Here is a 20102-nt window from a genome sequence, read left to right on the forward strand (position 1 = left end):
TTTGTTCATTAGATTCCATATATACATGAAATTATATAAGCAAATTAAATATTTAAATCAATATTTTGCCACATCTAATAATGTGAATTCAGAATGTATAAATGGCGAGAATGATCTAATCCTGTTTGGTTCTACAGAGATCAGATTTGTAGCACTTCGTAAGTTCTGGGTCTCACAGTTTAAGCAGTACATGGGTAAATGCAGAGCATTAGGAGGGAAGCAACTTAGAAGGGCTGAGAAGCAGGGAAGATGAGCAAAAGTGGAAGGAATTGGGACATTTAAATTGGTGAACAAAAGACTCTATTGGAAGAAAGTAAGGGTGATCATTTAAGAGCAACACAATTTGTCTTAATTAATCCTAAAAGTTCAGAGTTACAAATAATAGTTAAAACTTATAAGGAAACTTATTATAATTCAATATAAAGAGTGACTTTCTTACAATATCCAGCATTGGAACAAGCTGCTTCAGAAGACTACTTGAGATCATGGATTTTGTCAGATACAGGCTGGGAAAGTGGTAGAAGGGATTTAAGCGTCAGAAGCAAATTTCTTTCAATCCTAAAATTTCATGGTGTGCATCAAGGACGTGTCAAGAAAAGAAGAAAACTATCCAGGTAACCTCGATGAGATAAAAAAAGTGTCATGGGAAATATTAAGGTTAATGAGAACTTGAGGTTTTCATCCACACTGACAAAAACAAATCACATTTTCCAAGGGTCATGAGTGGACAGCAGACAAAGTTGGGGCTGTGGGAAGGACTTCTGCAATGCGGCTTGGTCAGCAAAGTTTCAGAGTTATGCCATCGGACTATTAACTGAAGGAATTGGTACTTCTTCCTGAAAAAAATGTGTGGAACTTTTTCACTCACTGAGCCAGAATTTGAGTAGTTCCTTAGTTTGACCAACGATTGGGTAGGGGTTTTTCCGGGGGATTTCCCAGATGAACAAGGAAAAAAGATAAGACCACGAGGTGGCAGTAGCACACACATTTTATTCGGTGACATTGCTTTGACAGATTTGCGCGCAGGGGGAAATGTTTGCCTACTTAAACTTTGTAGCAAGGTAAGCTGGCATTGGTTAGAGATAGAATGACGGCGTGGAGAACACCGAGTACTGGACTGTGTCTCAGAGGAACTGGGGCCAAATGTAAACTTTATGATGTAACGGCAGTGCAAGATTTTTTGTGCTCAGGTTCCCCACATGTAATATAGGATCACAACTATTATCCTCCCCCTGTAATACTGTTATTGTGAGAGCCTTATAAGTTAGGAAAGCTCTTTGAATTTTTTGACCTTTGGTTAATTGCAAACATGGTTTCAATTTAGCTTCAATATGCTGACATATACCTCATTGATTCTTGCCCCATTCCACTAGAATAAATTTTTTAAACAAACAAGTAAATACATTATTTTCATCAGGCAGAATGAATTTATTATGAAAATGCAGATGTGATTCTGGAAAACATTTTGGTGTATTCTTTTTTAGGGGATGCCTTGTGCTGACAGGACTAGTGGGTATCAGAACTGTTTTTTTGAATGACTATCTTGTTTCTAAGTGCTTTCTAATCTGTTATCCCTTTGGGATTTGGCTTCTTCATGCATCACTTTTAGGATGGAAAGTGGGCCTGAACTGATGATGATCATTGCCTGCAGAGCGCTGCCTTTCTGAGCCTGCCCTCCAATGACATGATGGCATCCAGGCCCTGGCTGGGAGGCATTCTGGCTTGGCTGAATCTCCCTTTCATAGCCACTAATCCTCTCCCTCTCTCCCAGCTGTCTTTAGCCTTTTCCGGAGTTGTTTGCAGAAGGCATCCCAGTCGATCCTTCCTTGGGACAAATCGAAGTAGTCCTCTTTCTTCAACCACTGGCCAAGGCGGTGGTAGCTGTGCAGCTGCCGCCGATCAATAGGTTCCAAAAACAGCAGCAGAAGGCAAGCAGTCCCAGGCCTGGCCACCAAGTTGTGGGTGGCCAGCCTTAGCTCCAGATTACACCAGAAACTTCCCAGGGCCTGGCAGCTGAGCACACAGAGGGTGGCTCTGCTGCTCTCCATGCTGGCAGCCATAGCATCCATCCTGTCCTGCCCAACCCCAAAGTCCCTCTCAGGCAGGCATAACCTCAAACCTTCACCCTCTGGAAGAGGCTTCTCCAGGGCAGGAACCAGCTCTTCCAGCACCCAGGCTTGATCCTGCTCACAATAGGATACAAAAACATCATAGTGGAATTGGTTTCTGGGATGCTGCCCACACAGTTTCCACCACCAGGCATGAAATAGGGTCCGGAGGTGGTGAAGCCAGGGCCATTTGGGGCAACCAAGCAATGCCAGGAAGGTGAGGAGGAGCACCAGAGTGAAGCTGGTTAAAAAACTCTGAAACTCAAGATCATGTGGGCAGTGATCAGAAAGGAAGGAGAGCAACAGTGTCTGGGAGTAATCAGAGGCATTGGCCTTGCAGATGGATTTCTCCAGCCCATACACAAAGGTGTTTGGGGCCCGTGTTGCCCAAGGCCCCATCCAAGAGCTTTCACACTGGCAGGTGAAGGTGATATCTGAGAAATAAACATATTGAGGCATCTGGGGGATTAGTTCCTGGAGGCTACTGTCTAGCTCCAGGGCCCATTCAGAGTTGAGTAGCAGCAGCTGAAGGGGGTCCAAACCCCTGAAGCTAGAGATGGAGAGGTTCCTGAGGTTTAGGTTACTCAGTGCCAGCACCTGTAACTGAGGCAGATCCTTCAGTAGCATCTCCAGCTGCACTGATCTTGGCTTGTAGAGGAAATCCAAGTCCCCCAGCTCCAGCACTCGCAGCCTGGGCATCCCAGATAGATACAGACCTTCTGCACCCTGGTGATCAGACCAGAAGTGCAGGTGCTCCAGGAGAGGAAGCTGTGAGAAGACTCCCTGGGGTTGACGGCCAGAGAAAATGTCGTGGCTGCAGCCTCTCAAGGTAAGGTGACGCAGGGAAGGAAAATGGAGTGTGGGGTAGAATGGACTCAGCAACACGTAGTTAGTTTGTATGGTAAGGTTCTCCAGGAACAAGAAGGGTTCTCCGCTGGGGACCCTAAGTGTTATGGAACTACTTGCCCATAATTCCAAGCTGAGCAGTGCTGAAGGCCAGGGAGGATAGATCTCCAGCATCTCAGTAGAACCAAGCTGTAGATGGCTCAGCTTCTGGGAACCCTGGAGATGTTTGCCTGGAAAATGCTCTAAATGGGTGCCCAGGAGGTTCAGTGAAGTAAGGGCAGAAAGAGAGGAGAAGCAGCCTGGATTCAGCACCTTAATTTGGTTCCAACTGAGGTCTAGGGTCTTTAGCCACCTCAGTCCTTCCAGGCTCTCACTGGATAAGTTGGAGATGTTGTTACCACTCAGCCAGAGCTCCTGTAGCTGAGGAAGAGAAGAGAAGGCCTTGTAGGGCAGAATGCAGAGCTCATTGTGGGACAGATCTAGAGCCCTCAGACTTGAGCTGACCAGCCCTTCTGGGAGCACCAAGGTTGGACCTAACTTATTCACTGACAGATTAAGCCTCTGAAGCTGGGGCAGGGCACTCAGAAAACTGGATGGAATTAACTGAAGGCCATTGGCATGAAGGCTGAGGAGTTCCAGGGAGCGGCAGCTTAGGAGATCCTCAGCCTCTAGGTTCTGGATTTGGTTTCTCCCAAGGTCAAGTGCACGAAGCCCAAAGTAACCTGTCACATTCTCAGGTAGTTTTTCTACACCTGTCCCCACAAGGTAGAGGGAGTCCAAGTGGAGCAGCCCTGAGTCTGGGAGGTCTGATGCACTTAGTGGGGTGCCATCCAATTTCAGGGAGTGGAGCTGGAGGCCATGCAGAGCTTGGCCACCTACCCTGCTCAGCTGCAGGTTTGCAGACAGATCCAGAACCTCTAGGAAAGGGGTCTGTGGCCTGGGGCTGGCTGTAAGAGAGGAGCCAGGGACAAGATTTGGGAAGAGCCCTTGTAATTCCTGCAGCTCTGTCAGACAGCTGTGCTTCATGGTTAGATGACTAAGGCTGATGGGCAACCGGACATTCTGACTATTATTCAGGCAGTAGCCATGGAAGGAAAGGGTGTTGAGGAATGTGAGGGGCTCCAGCGAATCTGGAGGGAGAAACAGACTGAGGCAACAGGGAGTGTGATGCTCAAAGGAAAGGTGCTGCAGCTGGTCCAATCCTTGAAACGTCCCAGATGTAACCCTGATGGTGCCCAGCTGCAGCCTCAGAAGCTGCAGTGTGGAAAAGTGTCTGAAGGCATTGGCAGGCAGGATGGGAACTGTACCCTGGAGGCATAGTGCCTCTATATCCCGGGGCACTGCTCTTAGTGTCTGAGCCAGATCTTTAATATTGAAGCAGGATGCAAAAAGGTGCAGTCCTGGGGCCAAGGGACAGAATGGGATGTAGTAGGAGATACTATGCAATAGGGAGCTGTCTCCTATGCTGCAGTTGGGAGCAGTCCATGCCCAGCTCATCCAGCTGAGGCTCATCAAGGACAGCAGTAAGAGAGAGAGCAGAGTGAAGGAGAACAGAGGTCTGTCCATTCTTGGTTCTGCTTCTAAGGAAAGAGGGGAAAGAAGAGAGTGTCAAATCCTACAAAAGTCAACAATCCCAGGCCTGGGGCTTCTGAGACTCATAACACACAATATGTTGAGGAACATATTGAAGACACAGCTCTGTGATTATCATGTAAAGGAGACATTTGGTCAAGCAGGGAAATCAAGTTATACCCACTCAGATATGCCTCCCTGCAGACAGAAAGCCAGTGGCAACAGAAATAGAGACAGACCAGCAAGAAGAGCCTGCAATGTGTAAGAGACCTCAGGAGAGAAACTGATAACACAGCCCAATTCTCCTGCTAAGGATGATTAGCTCTGATTTCTAACTTCTTCGGAGGGGAGATGTGAGCTATGAATGGGCTACCTCTAAGACTGGGCAGACAATTTACTTATTACAAAGTAGATTGGAGGAGAAACAAATGGTAATGGTATAAAAATAAAAAGACCTGAACATACACTCTTACTTCATCCTTAGCCATGTTATATACACGGGCCCAATATTATCTTTATTTTACTCAGGAGGCAATTGAATGTCAAAGAAGTTAAGTGACTTGCCTGAGACCACAGAAGTAAAAGTGACAGAGTTGTGACTACGGTCCAGGTCTTCTGACTCCAAGTTTGCTGGTCTTCTCATTACAAAAGTCCTCAGGCAGGACTAAAGAAACGTTTTAAGTGAACTCTACTGTTGAATATATGTTGAGGTTATAGAGACTCCAGAGTTAGTTCAGGTGAAAAATAAAGAAAGTAGGGAAAGTGAGTGGGAGAATAAAGTAAAAAAAAAAAACAGTAAAAGGAAAAAACAAAGCCATGATACTTTTGTGGTCAGAACACAGTGCAGAGGTATGAGGTCCCACTGACCTTTTCTCACGGCTGACTTGCTCCTTTCTGTTGGTCAGGCCTCAAATCCCCCAAGTATGAAATGAGCAGTAATCAGGTCTGCCATCCAAGGTCCCTGAAAAGATAGAAGGAGTCAGGAGAGCAGACTGGCCCTCTGGGGGGAGACAGAGGACAGTTAACCAGAGTGAAGGGCATTGTCCTCCTGGAAGGGTTGGAGATTATTCAGTAATTCATGCCTGTGGGCCAAGGAGGACTTGGTATTAAAAGACATGGCACTTTTCTCTTCCCCTTGAGTTTGTCATGAGGTAAAACTATGTGGGTGGTCAGATAAAACTGGCTCTGGAAGCACTGAGCTGCCTTTCCTCAAGTCCTATGCCTTCAGTTGCTGAAGCGTCCTAGTTGTGTGGGTCTCAGACTTCAGTGAAAAGTTCACAGGAGGCCTGAGGAGAAGGGCTGGGGGAATTCGTCATCTGGGTGACTTGAGCTTGCAAAACTATCAGTCTTATTGTGGATGTCACTCAGTATACTGCAGTGCCACATCTATTCCACAGCTATTCCACAGCTATTCTTGAAGTTTTGAAAAGCTGTATCTTGAGCCCACACTGCAGTTCCTGACTTGTGTAATAGCATGCCCTGTTACTCTTGAACTAGCCTTTGTATTCTAGTATGTAGGGAGATTTTAGGCTCTGGAATAGATCTCAGCCCAGGGAGATACAATGGGCTTGGGGCAGAGATCCTGAGAATATAGAAAAATGCTGGACTGTGGAGTGATCTTTGTCTTTAGGAGATCAGCTTCAATGGTATTACCTGAAGCATCACTTAGATTGTCTACAATGACTGTTCTTCCTCTGGCAAGGTAGCTGTGGAAGACTTTAACCTGAATGTTCCCCTTAAACTCTGTCTAGCCCCTGCTGAGTTTGAGGCCTCCAGCCTTCCCTGAAAATGGGCAGGAACTGTAGGGAGGTGGAGATTCACCACCTTTGCTTTCTTTCTTGACAGTTTCCACTTCTTGCTCTCCTACCTTGTCCACAAAGCTTACCTGGCACTGCATTCCACTGAGCAGAGGAAATGGAGGTCAGTCAAGACAAGCTGAAATTTCTCGGGAAGTGTTCTTTCTCATCTCCTGCAGGGAAGGTGTAAAAGCCTTTTCTGCTGTGATTCTGCCTACATGTGGGCAGACCCCTCTGTTAAACTGAAGGTGAGACCAGCCAGGGCAAAGAAGAGTGCTTTGTTAAGCTCTTCTCTCCAAACTGCACTATTTTCTCTCTCTTTTCCCTCTTAACAACTTTTTCTACATCATGATTTCCCTTTTTTCAGTCTGACTTGGAGATTTCAGTTCTCACTATTGTATCATATCCTCTTAACATCTGAAAGAACAAATTTTTCTCCATTTTCCAGGATAGTTTTCTTTCTGGCAATAAAAGTGACCCACTATTTGCACCATTTATACCTCTTTCCTCTCAGCCCTCCCAGCAGTCTTAAAATTAAGCTCTTTTGTAACAGGAAGATTGAAGAGGGACCCATAATCTTACTGGAGGAAATTGGACCTTCACACTGAGGTCATTAGTACAGAGAGGGAGTAAGAAAGGAAAGGGCAATTTCTACCTAAACCGTTGGATCTACTTTTCCAGAGGATATAAGCCATTGACAAACTTCTGGGAGGAAGTCATGAAATGAGAGCCAGGATTGGGTTTGGTAATTTAGTATCCCCCAAATGAAGGGTTCCCCTACACTCTAATTCATATGATGTTTGACTGACAGAAACTCTCTTTGGGTATATATTTTTCTATCTATGTTTTTGGAGTAACAATTGCAAAAGCCTGATCATGGCAATATTAAAATATTTCTCTTGTCATTTTCCCCAAGCATTCAGTTTTTAAAAGTATCACATGAGTTGCTGTGATAACAGCAACTTTTGTTTGTTGAGGATTGGGGAAACAAATTTATGTTTCTTTTTTTTTGCATATATTCATAAGTTTTGATAAAGTCTTAGGGTCTAACACTTTTATCTGTCAAGACTCTTTTGTCCACTAAATGTGTCTCTCTTTTTGTTTATTTGTATATAAAGATTTCTTTCAATATCAACACCCTAAAAAGGTAAAATCGAGAAAGGGGCTGTTTCTAAAATTTCATCACTACATTTATTTCCTTATTTTATGGCCAATACATGTGGGGCTGCACATGTACTATCCAATTATTTCTTAACTAATACAGCCTCAGTACTATTCTGGTTGTAAGGTGCTGGCCTGAAAAATTAAATGTCACAGAGCCTACCTTACACATAGGGGTCACGTGACATACTTCTGTTCAGTCAAAAGCTTTTGCCGTCAGAGCTGCAGCTGCCATCTTCAGATCATAAGGTAATTGTGAGAATGAAAACGAGTACTAAAACAGGTTTATCAAAAAGCCTGGAGAGCCTGAGTCCCTGATGGCATCTTAGAACTGCCTTCCTCTGGACTGTCTATCTCTACAAGTTTACATGTGAGGAAAAAACCTAAATATTTTGCATATGCTCTTGTTACTTGGGTTTCTATTATTGGGAGCTAAATCTAAAGCTAATGTATACAACAATTCTGGGTGCCTGGGTAGATCTTGAATTTCCTTTTTGTTTTCATCATTCATTTGGAAAAAATGTGGGGGAACATTATTTAATACAAAATATTATTCTTTCTTTCAATTCTAGACTCTTTTCTTTTTTTGAGGCAGTTAAATGATCATTTTTAAAAAAGTGTCTCTGTTTTTATTAAGATGATTTAAAGTATATTATATTGAGAGATAAATGGCTTACATTCTTTGTTTTAATCCTCACTCAAAAATCTATTCATTGATTTGAGAGAAAAAGTGAATATCAGTTGCTTCCTGTACACGCCCTGACTGGGGACTGAACCCATAACCCAGCTATGTGCTGTGACCAAGATAGAACCTGCAACCTTTAGGTGCACAGAGGGAATGATGTTCCAACCAACTGAGTCACCTGGGCAGGGCATGGCTTATAATCTTTAAAAGATATGAACATTTGAAATAGATTGTTGAAAAGAAACAGAAGTAAATGAAAGGTAGGTGTTCGAAGAATAATAATTCAAAGTCTCTTTTAGTGAAAATTTAGTCTTGTACTAGTGGTAAGCAGGGCCTCAGGTGAGGGATAGAAACATGTAGATAGGAAGTCTCTGGGTAATTTTTCCTGTTTGGGAAGATTCTTTAGAAATTTTGTATGATATGTCTCTTTATTTCCTTTCTTCCTGTGTCCCAAGCATCTAGAACAAAAACGGTAAAGCCAGAGTTGGCTGCCAAAAACTCCTCTTCCCTTCTCTAAAGGGACATGAGACAAGTTAGTTGGTTTCTTTGGGTCTCATCTATGAAACAATATGAAAAAAAAAAACTACCTTAATTTAACTATGTCACAGAATTTGTGAGGATGAACTGGGAGAGTATATCAGTCTTTTATAAATGATAGTTTTACAAAAGAAAGATACTTTATAATATTAACTGAAATCAATTTCATACAACAGTATGTATAAGGTCTTATTCTGATTGCCCTCATGTATTTATCACAGTGACAAAAGTATTCTCATTAGTTCTATTTTATAAAGTAAAAAAAAATCAGGAAAGAAAGGACAAATAATTTGCATACAAGAAGCTTACACAATTAGTGATAGTACTTAGGTTTGAAACCAATCTGCCTGATTCCAGAGTGTTGGCCCTTTTTCTTTATGGTAGTAGAAAAGTATGGCCCTGTAGTTAGTTAGCCTGACTAGGATCAAATATCATCTCTAAGTAAATAAGTTCCTTTTTGTGCCTATTTCATCCTCAATAAACTGGAAATACAATAATTCTGACCTGAAATCTCTGGGTTGTCGTGAATACTACACAAAGTAAAGGACTTAGAATGGTGCCTGGTGCAAAATAAGTGGCTCAAAATTTTAATTCTTATTCCTTTCAATGTTGTCAATAAGAGCAAACCCTATAGTGGTGATTTTGCACATCGAAACTTGCTAAACTAATATTTTTCTCCCATGTGCCCCATGCCCTTATTTTCCCTGAAACCTTGAACATACATAATGTTTGTTTTATAAATATTACTTTGTGAGTGAGTTAGTTGCCACTGAGAGTGATTCAATATTTGGTCAGCTTAACAAGGGTTTGAAGGGAGCTAATAAACACCATGACTCATATTTGAAAGTAAAAAACAACTTTCTGCTTTCATTTCCTCAGAGGAAACCATGAACCAGTACAATAACTGTAAAATGTCACCTTACTTTGTCATTTTGAAAGCTTAAGTGCTCAGAACTAAAAAAGAACACTATTTTCTCATTGCCATCCTGAATGCTTTTGCTCCATATCTCTCTCTTTGGGATGCCATTGACTTTGAAAAAATATCATATATAAGTTGTAACGGTATGTCAAATAATTTAGTGTGGAAAGGACTGTGAACCAATCAAGGGCTTGGGGTTGTAAAAAGAGGGCCTAGAAAAGCTAGTGGCTGCACAAATATATTAACTAAGTAACCCAAAGCAGGGGTAGAAATAGTTCCAGCCTTGACTACCTTTTCTTGATTCCTTTGCTTATCTAATCATGGGAAATTGAAAAGCCAGGTACTTCGGGGAAGGGTGTGGAGTTAGGAAACATCCTCAGTGGACTAGATAACTGAGAGATATATAGCAGAATTCTGATAAGATTGACTAGGGAGTTTGACAACTTCTCACATCAAAGCTTTAAAAACCAGAAAGGGCAAGGGTATGGATTCTCCCCAGAGGAGTACACCCTGCCTACACCTTGATTTTTTAGCCCAGTGAGACCTGGTCAAGCTTCCAACCCACATAACTGTAAGATGATGAATTTATTTGTTTAAGCCACCAATTTGTAATAACTTGTTACATTACCATGGTGACAGAAAAGTAATACATTTATTTTTGGCTTTGTCTGTTCATTGTCCTTGAAAAGTTATTCGTGAGATTCTCTAAGACCTGGGAGGAACATGCCTTCCTCCACAGAGGATTTGGGTTTGTGAATTTCAGGCATTTGAGGACACTGTTTGTTAGAACATCCTTAAGCAAAGGCAAAGTCTGAGATTCCCATTATGTATACTACACTGCCACATTTATGAGGGCTTCTCTGTGGCCCTTACTTCTTAAGGATTATTTTCTCTCCTTGTTTTTCTTCCCCTGTACTCATTGTCAAAGCAACCTTCCCTACAGTTCACTAGAATTGGGGTGGTAAACGTGCTTAGTCCTGTTTTCCACTTTCCTGAAGTTATAGCTCTTCATGTCCCAGCGTAAGATGCAGAGTATCTCCCACAAGTCTTTCTGTCTAGGGGAGACCCTGGACCTTAACTTCAGTGTTCTTTGCAAAGCTTTTGAAATGAATCCCAAATTTACCATGATTGGCAATGCCCTGAAATTAATCAATCCCAGGTAGGTAAAAGGGGTGGGTTGTATTATGCAATAAGGTCTGAGTGTTTCAGAGCCTGTAGGGCCTAAGGTGAGCTTGCCAGCAAGAACTGAGATTCAGACAATTGAAACAACAGCAGCCTTGGGGATCACAGAGTTCATTAAGCTGAGCAGTGGCATAAAGACTAGAAAAGCCTCAGACACAGCCAGAGCCCTAGGGATAAGAGATCTTTTAATCTGTATAGCCAGCACTCAATTAGGGCTTGACTTATAAGAAAGCAGCTGGGCACATACTGGGCAATTGTGACGAGAATTTCTCATTTTGCAGGCCTGAAACTATGAAGGTGGTTTCTTCAGAAGGGGGATGCATGTCAGGGTAACACATCCCTTCCTTAAACCCACATAGCTCCTGACACGCAATGATGTAAGTTTCTCAGATATATTTATTCAAAGATCCACTTACCATACTTGCTCCTCTTTCTGTCTCTAAAACCATTTTTTATACCTCCTGTTATCTGTATTTTTTTTCTGTATATACTCTGACATTCATCATTTTTAAATTTATGAAATTATTGGAGTTTTGTTCTAGGTTTATACATTTAGAAGCATTCACAGAACAATGAAGTTCCCATAGCATCAGGAAATTCTAGGACTGGTGATACCTTCAAAGGTGGTTACAAGGTTTGGATAAGATTCAATCAATTTGATATAACAGAAAGCATTTGATTCATGTAATACTGTCTTAAGACTACCTAATTCTACAATGGTCCCTCATAGATTCTATTTTCCATTTCTTGAATTATTTCAGTTGCTTTTTGTTAAATCTTCTTCACTTCCCCTACATGCAATTTAAAATGCAGTAATTCAAACAAGGCTATATGTTTAGAAGAGAAGGATTATGCCCTTCTCAATGGGAAATACGATGGTGAGTACCATCTTTAATGAATGATATCTATTTCTTGGTGTTTCAAAAGAAATTAGAAAACAAATCAGATATCTTCGAAAGGAGTTCACATGGCACTTAAACTCCAACTAGAAAATCAATTTCCATCATTGTTTTGGTCAAGTTTCTTTTTCTGAGAATTCTTTGAGTTCAAAACAGGCAAACAAGCAAACTAACAAAATATAATATACTCTATTTGAAAAAAAAACTACTCCCATTCTTAGTATTTTCTGCATAGATCTCTCTGATTCCCTACTTAAAAACACAAGACAAGAGCTGCTCTGCTATCCGCAAATAGTCTTTGATAGTGTAAAGAGCTTGATTTTGTCCTCCACCCTTCGTGCTGCATTTGGATTTTTCCTCAAAGACTGTCACATTCTTGCTCTCCAGGCAGGTGAAGAGGATGGTCACATACATGGTGTGAGACATCAAAAAGCTCCTTGGGCCCAAAATCTCTCTTCTGCTTGCTTATCTTGAAGTAATGTACACAGAGAAATTTCTTGGTATTTCCCTGAATTTCAGAGAAACTTTCCCTGAATAAATTGAGAGAACCAAATGCAACATGGAATAAGTCAGTGGTCCCCAACCTTTTTTGCACCATGTACTGGTTTTGTGGAAGATAGTTTTTCCACATATCAGGGCTGAGAGGGGTGGAATGGTTTCGGAATGATTCGAGCTCATTACATTCAAGCTCACCTCCTGGTGTGCAGCCTGGTATGTAACAAGCCACAGACTTGTACTGGCCTGTGGTCAGGAGTGTCAGGGACCCCTGGAACAAGTAACTGGGACTGAGGACAGAAAAATACAAATTTTGTCTCACTTAAAGTTTTGCCTAGATCTAGGTCTAGATTGAAAATATCCTAATCTGGACAGATAGCATCTGCTAATTCTTAAGCACCTCAATGGAAAAAATGTATCAATGTTTCCTGATTTTTCATTTGTAATCTAGATATTCCCACCCCAAGTTAGGGGTGAATGTGGGTGTAGAGCAGGAGCCATGGATAAATAATATCTTATTGTGTTCTCTAATTATCTTAAATGTATTTGTGGTTACTGAAAAGTCCAAAAACAGAATAATTCCTATTTCCCTTATTATCCTTTTCTATAAAATGGGTCATGGTGAGCCTCTTTTGTATATGCCTCAATGATATGAATCACCACCCTTGGTCTCTTATTTTGGTAATTAGTGTGTTCCAGCAACTGTCCTATTCATCTTGAGTTTGAAGTTTCCCTAAACTTTAAAGGTAAAGATTTTATTTCTTTTTACTCAATCTCTATAAATTTACCAACCTCTGTCACCTGGGATAATAAAGACAAAGAACATAAGGTTCTTTTCAATTCTTCCTAAATGATTTGTTTCTTTCTTTTTTTTTTAAGAAGCCATTTTGTCTTCTTTTTTTTTTTCAAGATTTTATTTATTTCATTTTAGAGAGGGAAGGGAGGGAGAAAGAGAGAGAGAGAATCATCAATGTGCGGTTGCTGGAGGGTCATGGCCTGCAGCCCAGGCATGTACCCTGACTGGAAATCGAATCTGCGACACTTTGTTTCGCAGCCCGTGCTTAAACCACTGAGCTACACCAGCCAGGGCTTGATTTGTTTTCTAACAGACATATTTATGAAAACTACTAACCCTTGTACTTCACACCATGAAATATTCACACCATAATATATTCTTCCTTCAATTTGACAAATTATTATTCAGTAAGCATTGTGGTATGAGTAAAAAGATGAATAAGAAATATTTCCTCACTTTGAAGGACTTAGTCATTTTTGGGGGTTAGTGTGTAGTGCTCAAAGATGGATTGAATTCAATTCTCAAAGCAACTTTGATAGATATTATTATCCTTCCATTAAACTGAATACATAAAGAATAAAACTCAGATTTAATACCTTGCCTAAGGCTACTCCATTGGGGAGTTAGAACTGGGCATTGGCTCCAGACACTTCATTCCAGAACTCTTGTTCTTAAAGAATATAATTCTGTCTATTTAAAAAGTAGAACTAGCCATGGCTGGTGTGGTTTAATGGATTGAGTGCCAGCCTGTGAACCGAAGGGTCACTGGTTTGATTCCCGTTCAGGGCACATGCCTGGGTTGCAGGCCAGGTCCCCAGCTGGGGGTACAAAGGAGGAAACCACACATTGCTGTTTCTCTCCCTCTTTCTTCTTCCCTTCCCCTCTCTCTAAAAATAAATAAAAATCTTTTTTTTTAAAGGAATGATTTTCATGCTCTCATCACCTCATGTCATGTCACTGCAAGTCATTTTCTCCTTTCCTAGTTGTAAATGCAATTTAAAAGCATTCCAGGAAGAGTTGGAAGAGATGCAAAATGTTCTATTTATACAGAAATATATGTCTCACCTCACAGAACTTGCTTAAGTTTTTTAATCTTGTAATATGGTTTATAAACACCAGACTCGAAATCTGATGACTTTTCTTCCCCCGCCCTTTGTTTAACTAAAATTTCTCTTGTTCCAATTTAATTCCTTTTTTAGGTCACTTGGTATTCTTGACTCAATGAAAAAAGGAAATGATTCAAAGGTGACAGAATTTGTTCTTTTGGGCCTATCATCCTCTTGGGAGCTGAAGCTATTTCTCTTCTTAATATTTTTGTTGTTTTACATGGCAATTGTCCTGGGAAACCTCTTGATAGTGGTAACAGTGCAAGCCGATACTTGCCTACTCCAGTCTCCAATGTACTATTTTTTGGGCCATCTGTCCTTCATTGACCTATGTCTGAGCTGTGTTACTGTGCCCAAGATGTTAGGGGATTTCCTATGGCAGGGCAAGATCATCTCTTTTTCAGGATGCCTGGCTCAGATCTACTTCCTGCACTTTCTGGGAGCCAGTGAGATGCTTCTGCTGACAGTGATGGCCTATGATAGGTATGTTGCTATATGTGATCCACTGCACTACCTGACAGTCATGAACCGCCAGCTATGCTTCCAGTTGGTTTTTGCCTGCTGGTGTGGGGGTTTCATTCACTCCATCACACAGGTCATACTGGTCATGCTGCTGCCCTTCTGTGGCCCCAATGAACTGGACAACTTCTACTGTGATGTTCCACAGGTCATCAAGCTAGCCTGCATGGACACATATGTAATAGAGATACTGATGGTCTCGAACAGTGGTCTGCTGTCTCTTGTCTGCTTTTTGATCTTGCTCTTCTCTTATGCTGTCATCCTCATCACCCTGAGGACTTGCTTCCACCAGGGCCGGAGCAAGGCACTCTCTACCTGTGCCTCGCACCTAACAGTGGTCAGCCTGATCTTTGTGCCATGTGTATTCATCTACCTGAGGCCTTTCTGCAGCTTCTCTGTGGATAAGGTGTTCTCCATCTTTTACACAGTGATCACACCTATGTTGAACCCTCTCATCTACACACTCAGAAATGCTGATATGAAGACAGCCATGAAGAAGCTCAGCAAAAAGCACGTGGCATCCTGCTGGCCATGTTAAAGGATGAGCAGGAAGAGGTGATTTAGAACACATGCTCTTTCTTGGGACACTCTTAACTCATCCTGTACATGAACACATGTAGGAAAACCAATCTGGTGACTTTGATAGAAAAGAGAAGACAGCATAAAAGTTATTGCTTTTGATTATTGTATTGCTCTTGATTATAGCTGGGGGTATAGGTGACTGTCTCAGGTGTTAAATATCAAGCAGGGAATACAAGAGTGCTTACTGCCCCACAAATAACAACAATAATTAATCAAGTACTAGAGTCAAGAGGACACCTTGAAAGGTCAACTCCTCTGTCCTTTGTCTATTAGTAGGCTTCCTTTATTAAACTCTATTCAAATGAAAAAGGCTACCACATTTCCATTTGCATCCTACTCCTCCAGGGTTTAAGAATTCCTGGTGTCAGGAAGTTCCTTCTGATGTATCATCAGAGTCTCTTCAGAAGCAGTGACTTCCTTTTGTGCTGTCTTACCAAAGCCTGAAAACACCACATGTGGTGGTGTTCACCCTGGAATTGCATTCTGTATTGTGCCAAACTGTAGTTGAACAACTCACAAAGTTTATGTGTGAAAAAAAGAGTCTGGGAGCATTGGATGATGGAAGTTTTTTAGTATTCTGCTGTAGAGACTTCTCTAGGTGAGGCTTCCCATTTCACCTTGAGGTTTTCTTTGAGTGGGAATTATAGTGAGGGAAAGTTGATAAGCTGGCTCTTTAACTGATTATAATGTTTAAGAGATAGGAACTCTAGAAAAAAAAGGAAGAAATGAGCTGTGTTTGAGCACTCCCCCACCTAGTTAGTCCCTGCCCTTCAGGTTCTCATAGTTATAATCTCTGAGTGTCAAAAGTGCTTTGAAGACTAGATAATATTATCAACTTCATTTTTTACAAGCAAACTCAGATTTGTTCATTGACTTGCCCAAGATCACTTATGTAATCAAGAAAGCCAGTAACTTTAGGTAATTAAGACTAAGCTAATATTTCTTCTCTCCAGAAAGAGTATTTATTCCAAGTATGTGGGCTAACTGCTTAATTTCAATTATATCTGTATAGGAGCTCCAGAACTAGGACATCCTTAAAAATGTTTTCTTAAACATTTGTATTAGAGGTTATCTATTTCTGGTATAAGGCTCTTTGCTACTTTACAGCTATGGAAATGTATTTACTTATTAAATAATAATATAGTGATGGAGTTTTAGGAATATTTTTATATGTGTTTGCTTTATTTCTTAATAAATTGCTATGAGAGACTTTTCTAATTACTAAGCTGAAAAACATGACTCAGGAAAAAATATCTAAAATTCCACCTAATACTAAGATTTAACTACGTAATTTGCAATCCCTTCAACACATAAGAGTTTTCTTTACATATGAATAAAGAATGGACTTTCATTTTTATGCTGGGAGCTAGTGACTTTACATTTGAGAAACTGTTTGTAGATAATGTATGCATATATGTTAATATGTATGTATTGCTGCAGAAGGACTCCTGATAGACCAGAAACAAGGCTACTACTTAAGTGATTTCTTAAGAGAATGAGTGAGGATGAGAGTGTCATCTCTGGTGTGGATCATACTCTCTTCTTTCTCTTTTACTCCACAGCATTTCCACAGAGCTCCATTGCCTGCAATAAGCATCCAGAAGAACAAACAGGAGGAAAACAACAGACAGAAAGTAGTGTGTGGGTTTATAGGAATGGTTGAATGATGCTGTGGTTCTGCTAGGCACATAACTGGAACAAGCTTTCTTTTTGTATCCACTGACTGCAAAAATCTCCTTTTCCTAATATTCTTCTTTCAAAGTAAAATTTAAGATTCTTGGCAAATCATTTTAAATGTGCTGTGGATAGCTGGGATAGGTAGCATAATATTCAGGAAAGCAAGAACTTTGTTTAGTCCCCTTTGCATGTTCAATCCTCCAATACTTACTTAATCAATTGTCTATATTAAAATTTTCACTATTAATAAGCACTAATAATATGTCTGTTTTTCAGACTACATGATTCATATTTTCTACAGATTTCCCTGATCAAATGCCCTGAGAGCACCTCCAGGGTCTGCCTGATCCTCTTCCTTGGTTCTATCTCCTCTAAGGTTGGACCACACCAATGTGTAGCACCTTTAGCTGAGGGCTACTCTATTTAAAGTGTGTGGGCAGAGCCTGGACATCTGGGATGCAGAGCCCACATTCATACATGAGACTTCTTGTGCTGGGATTTGGAACCAGGAAGAAACAGGCTGGAGACTGAGAGCCAAAGCTTACTCTTTCCACACTGCCATGCCTCATGTATATTTCAAGGAATCTGAGGATTTTAAATTTGAAACTGGACTTCTGGTAATTATGAGACTAACAACATTATTCTCTGAGTATGTTTTCAGGCTTTCTTGGAGACAGGACACTTAAATTATGTTACCTTAGCCCTGGCTGGCATAGCTCAGTGGATTGAGAGCGGGCTGGGAACCAAAGTGTCCCAGGTTCGATTCCCAGCCAGGGTACATTCCTGGGTTGCAGGCCATAATCCCCAGCAACCGCACATTGATGTCTCTCTCTCTCTCTCTCCCCCCCCTTCCTTCCCTCCCTAAAAATAAAAATAAATAAAATCTTTAAAAAAAATTATGTTACCTTGACTTATAGTTTTTAGACCTATGTATCTGGGTTCCATGTGTATTCTTGCTTTAAGCACCACAGATATTTGTGGTGGGTCTTTCCCTTCTTTCCAGCTCCCATGGCCCTTTGGGCTACTGAAGTAACTGAAAGGAGACAAAAACAAGCCTGGTTTATGAGATCATGGGAAGATTATTGACTTTATACTTTGAGAACAGATGGGTACGATGACTGAACATTTATAGCCTAGCTCCAAACTATGTATTGTCAATGAGCCAAGAATAGTGAGAGAAATAATAGTAAGAAGGCCAATAATAATAAAGAAAAATAATGTTTTATTTGTTATTATTGTTGGGTAAGAGGTCCAATACAGCAATACTGAGCACTACCATACCCATTCTCTTATCCAGCTTTGAGTAAATTGTACAAAACCATGCAGAAATGACCTAAACATTAATTAAATAGTTATTTACCTAGTAACCTTTAATATAGTTTTATAAGGAGTCATTTAGTGAGGATTTTTAGAAGGAGAAGTTTTTCCCATTGCCAAATTTCTCCTTCTAAAATTCCTAGAGACCAGAAAGTATTATTTGAGAGAAGTCAACATGCCTTCACAATATTTACCCCTAATTTAGAAAAAATATTTTCTGTGAGATGTTTCTCTAATAAATAATTCCTAGTGAGTTTTGGATGTTTTAACATTTATTAATTTATTCATTACTCATTTATTAAGCCACTATTATCCATTCATTATTTTAATAGCTATTTGCTGAGTGCCCATTATGTTCCTGGAGATGGGGTGGACATCTTGCCATTTGGTTGTTCCCCCATGCAACAATAGATCACCCCAATATCCAATCATAAGGTCTCTCAGTGTTCACCAGAGGAAGGTACAGAACACTCTAAGACAATGTGTGAGCCCAGATGACTGGGGGGAGTAGAGCAACGAGGTCCGAAGTGTGGATTCTGGGGTCAGATAGCCTCATTGTGGTCCAGCTCCACCACTTACTAGAGGACAAACAACTGAACTTCACAGTACCCCTTTGACTGTTAAATAAACAATAGTTTCTGCTTTATAAAGTTCTCAAGAAAACTAAACAAAACAATACTTGTAAAGCTCAAATGAGTGTGTCTACCTATGCTCAGAACTCAATAAACATTGCTTATGTTACTATTATTGCTAATTGTTCTGTTAAATTAAAAGAGAAATAGAGGCTGGAAGAAGACTATGATTGTTCACTCTTAGAGAACCACAGGACAAAAAGATTCACTAGAGAGCGTTTGACCCCAGTCCCCTGTCATGTGACAGTAAAATCCCTAATAACTCCCCCATTCATGTTAAAATCAGCCTCAATACAAGACTGTTAGGTGATAGTATATGCTTCCTCAAAATTATGTAAAAAGTCAAATTGTTAGTTTTTTTAATGTTCACATTAACATCACATTGTACTTTCAAGGCTTGTATACCATCACTTTATTTATTTATTTTTAAATTTATTGGATGACATTGGTTAACAGAATTGTAGAGGTTTCAAATGTACATTTCTGATACCTGATCTGTGATACCTGATCTGTGTATTGCACAGTGTGCCCTCCACCCAAAATCAAATCATCTTCTATCACTGTATATTTGATCAGCTTTACTCTTTACTACCTCCCACACCCTTTTCTCTGGTATCCACCATACTGTTGTCTGTATCTGAGTTTCAGTTTTATATCCCACATATGAGTGAAATTATGTGGTTTGTAGCTTTTCTGACTGACTTATTTCACTTATCATAATATTCTCAAGGCCCATCCATGTTGTCACAAATGGCAGTATTTCATCTCTTCTTATGGCCGAGCAGTATTCCATTGTACCACATCTTCTTTATCCAATCATCTGTTGAAGGATAGACTCTTTGGCTGTTTCTATGTCTTGGCCACATGAATAATGCTGCAATGAATATATGGGTGCATATGAGGTCTGTCCAGAAAAAGTCCAGCCATTGTTAATATAATGAGAAGGGTTTGCACAGCATCCGTGTAACCTGGCAGCCAAGGAGAGTGGACCAGAATGAGCATGCATGAACTTCAATGTAGTAGTCAGTGGGTGCTGTAGATGCTGTTAAGTTAGCATGTGTACTGTGTAGCCATTACATTTAAAATGACTGAATGAGTAGAGCACCAAATCTGCATCAGATTTTGTGTTAAGCTTGAACATTCCTCTGTGGAAACTATTGAGGTGATTCAGAAGGCTGTATCTATGGGCAACTGGTGACTGGCAGCTTCATCACGACAATGTGCTCACTCATGCATCACATTTTGTGTAGACTTTTTTTGCAAAACATCAAAT

At 40.6% G+C, this 20102-nt stretch overlaps 2 protein-coding genes across 3 annotated transcripts; one reads left to right on the forward strand and one right to left on the reverse strand.

Moving 5' to 3' along the window:
• Positions 1–1428: 1428 nt before the first annotated feature.
• LOC114490273 (toll-like receptor 11) lies at positions 1429–4520 on the reverse strand. Its single transcript, XM_028504224.2, has one exon. The coding sequence runs from the start codon at positions 4518–4520 to the stop codon at positions 1749–1751; it is 2772 nt and encodes a 923-aa protein (XP_028360025.1). The 3' UTR covers positions 1429–1748.
• Positions 4521–10995: 6475 nt separating this feature from the next.
• Positions 10996–16905, forward strand: LOC114490349 (olfactory receptor 4Q3-like). Of its 2 annotated transcripts, none has more exons than XM_036031186.1 (3): positions 10996–11135; positions 14196–15176; positions 16766–16905. In XM_036031186.1, the coding sequence occupies exons 1-2, from the start codon at positions 11098–11100 to the stop codon at positions 15157–15159; spliced, it is 1002 nt and encodes a 333-aa protein (XP_035887079.1). In that variant the 5' UTR covers positions 10996–11097; the 3' UTR covers positions 15160–15176; positions 16766–16905. The 2 variants fall into 2 exon arrangements, with proteins under 2 accessions (XP_035887079.1, XP_028360131.1); XM_028504330.2 differs by lacking the exon at positions 10996–11135 and adding an exon at positions 11925–12120.
• The last annotated feature ends 3197 nt before the right edge of the window (positions 16906–20102 follow it).

The sequence above is a fragment of the Phyllostomus discolor genome, chromosome 1 (assembly GCF_004126475.2).
Source record: "Phyllostomus discolor isolate MPI-MPIP mPhyDis1 chromosome 1, mPhyDis1.pri.v3, whole genome shotgun sequence".
In the NCBI taxonomy this organism is placed as follows: Eukaryota; Metazoa; Chordata; class Mammalia; order Chiroptera; family Phyllostomidae; genus Phyllostomus; species Phyllostomus discolor.